The following is a 1,495-nucleotide window of genomic DNA, read 5'->3' as shown; positions in this document are numbered from 1 at the left end:
CAGGAGATGGAGAAGGAGAACCCTTGGATGGGTTGGGCTGGGTCAGGGGGGTGGGAATGGCCCTTCCCAGAGCCGGGTGGAGAACCCTTGGGTGGGTTGGGTTGGAGCCTTGGGGCCAGAGGGTTGGGAATGACCATTCCCAGCTCCGGGTGCTCCCGCAGGAGATGGAGAAGGAGATCAAGAGCGTGTTCCGGGGTGGGAACCAGGACGAGGTGCTGAGTGAGGCCTTCAGACTGACCATCACCCGCAAGGACATCCAGACCCTCAACAACCTCAACTGGCTCAATGATGAGGTCAGTGGGCACTGGGAATACTGGGAATATACTGGGAATACCGGGAATATACCAGGAATACCGGGATGGACCCTGTACGGGGCAGGGTGGGGCTCAGCCAGGACTCGGGAAACCAGGAGGGGGGTGATGATGATAAAATAATGATCATAAAATAATAGTGATTGAGGTTGGATATAAAATAATAATGATTATAATGCCAGTCAAAATAATATCTGTTCTAAAAATATAAGGTTGATAATAAATTAATTATAATAAAAATAATTATGTCTGTAATTATAGTAATCACAATAAAATAATAATTATAATAGTGATAATGTAATCATTATTATAATTATTATAATTATCATACAATAGTAACAATGGTGATCATAATAATAAAATGATAGTGATAAAATGATAGTGATGATAATAAGGATAATAATAAAATAATAATGATCATCATCATTATAATAACAATAATAATAATAAATGGCCATAATAAAAAAAAAAAAAAAATAATAATAATAATAAATGACCATGGCCACGATGAGGACCACCCAAAAAAAAATCAAATGTTTAAATCCAGACTCACCCAAAGGCAGACTCTGGATTTTCATCGTCATCATCATAATAATAATAATAATAATAAATTACTATGGCCACGATCAGGGCCACCCAAAAAAAAAATTAAATCTTTAAATCCAGACTCAACCAAAGGCAGGCTCTAGATTTTCATCATCATCATCATCATCATCATCATCAAATAATAAATGGCCATGACCACAATCAGAGCCACCCAAAAAAAAAATCAAATCTTTAAATCCAGACTCACCCAAAGGCAGACTCTGGATTTTCATAATGATAATAATAATAATAACAATAATAATAATAAATAATAATAAATAACTATGGCCACGATGGGAGCCACCCAAAATAAAAAATCAAATCTTTAAATCCCGACTCCCCCAAAGGCAGACTGTGGATTTTCTCTTGGAATTTTCCCCCCCAGATCATCAACTTCTACATGAACCTGCTGATGGAGCGCAGCAAGGAGAAGGGGCTGCCGGCCGTGCACGCCTTCAACACCTTCTTCTTCACCAAGCTCAAGACCGCCGGCTACCAGGCCGTCAAGAGGTGGACCAAGAAGGTGGACATCTTCTCCGTGGACCTGCTGCTGGTGCCCATCCACCTGGGCGTGCACTGGTGCCTGGCTGTGAGTGCCC

At 40.7% G+C, this 1,495-nt stretch overlaps 1 protein-coding gene across 3 annotated transcripts in view; it reads left to right on the top strand.

Annotated features, from left to right (window-relative positions):
• The window catches only part of SENP1 (SUMO specific peptidase 1), a 15,947-nt gene that overhangs the window by 8,452 nt on the left and 6,000 nt on the right, over positions 1–1,495 (top strand). For all 3 annotated transcript variants that reach the window (XR_003537502.1, XM_027704871.1, XM_027704870.1), the window contains exons 11-12: positions 162–293; positions 1,282–1,485. Coding sequence is in view for 2 of the 3 variants with exons in the window: in XM_027704871.1 (XP_027560672.1) it covers positions 162–293; positions 1,282–1,485 (336 nt within the window). In the remaining variant the exon portion in view is untranslated. The remainder of the gene's footprint in view (positions 1–161; positions 294–1,281; positions 1,486–1,495) is intronic.

This window comes from Neopelma chrysocephalum, unplaced genomic scaffold, assembly GCF_003984885.1.
Source record: "Neopelma chrysocephalum unplaced genomic scaffold, ASM398488v2 Primary Assembly neopelma1_294, whole genome shotgun sequence".
NCBI classification, from domain to species: domain Eukaryota; kingdom Metazoa; phylum Chordata; class Aves; order Passeriformes; family Pipridae; genus Neopelma; species Neopelma chrysocephalum.
The sequence above is the reverse complement of the archived record's forward strand: the minus strand, read 5'-3'. Positions and strand labels throughout refer to the sequence as shown.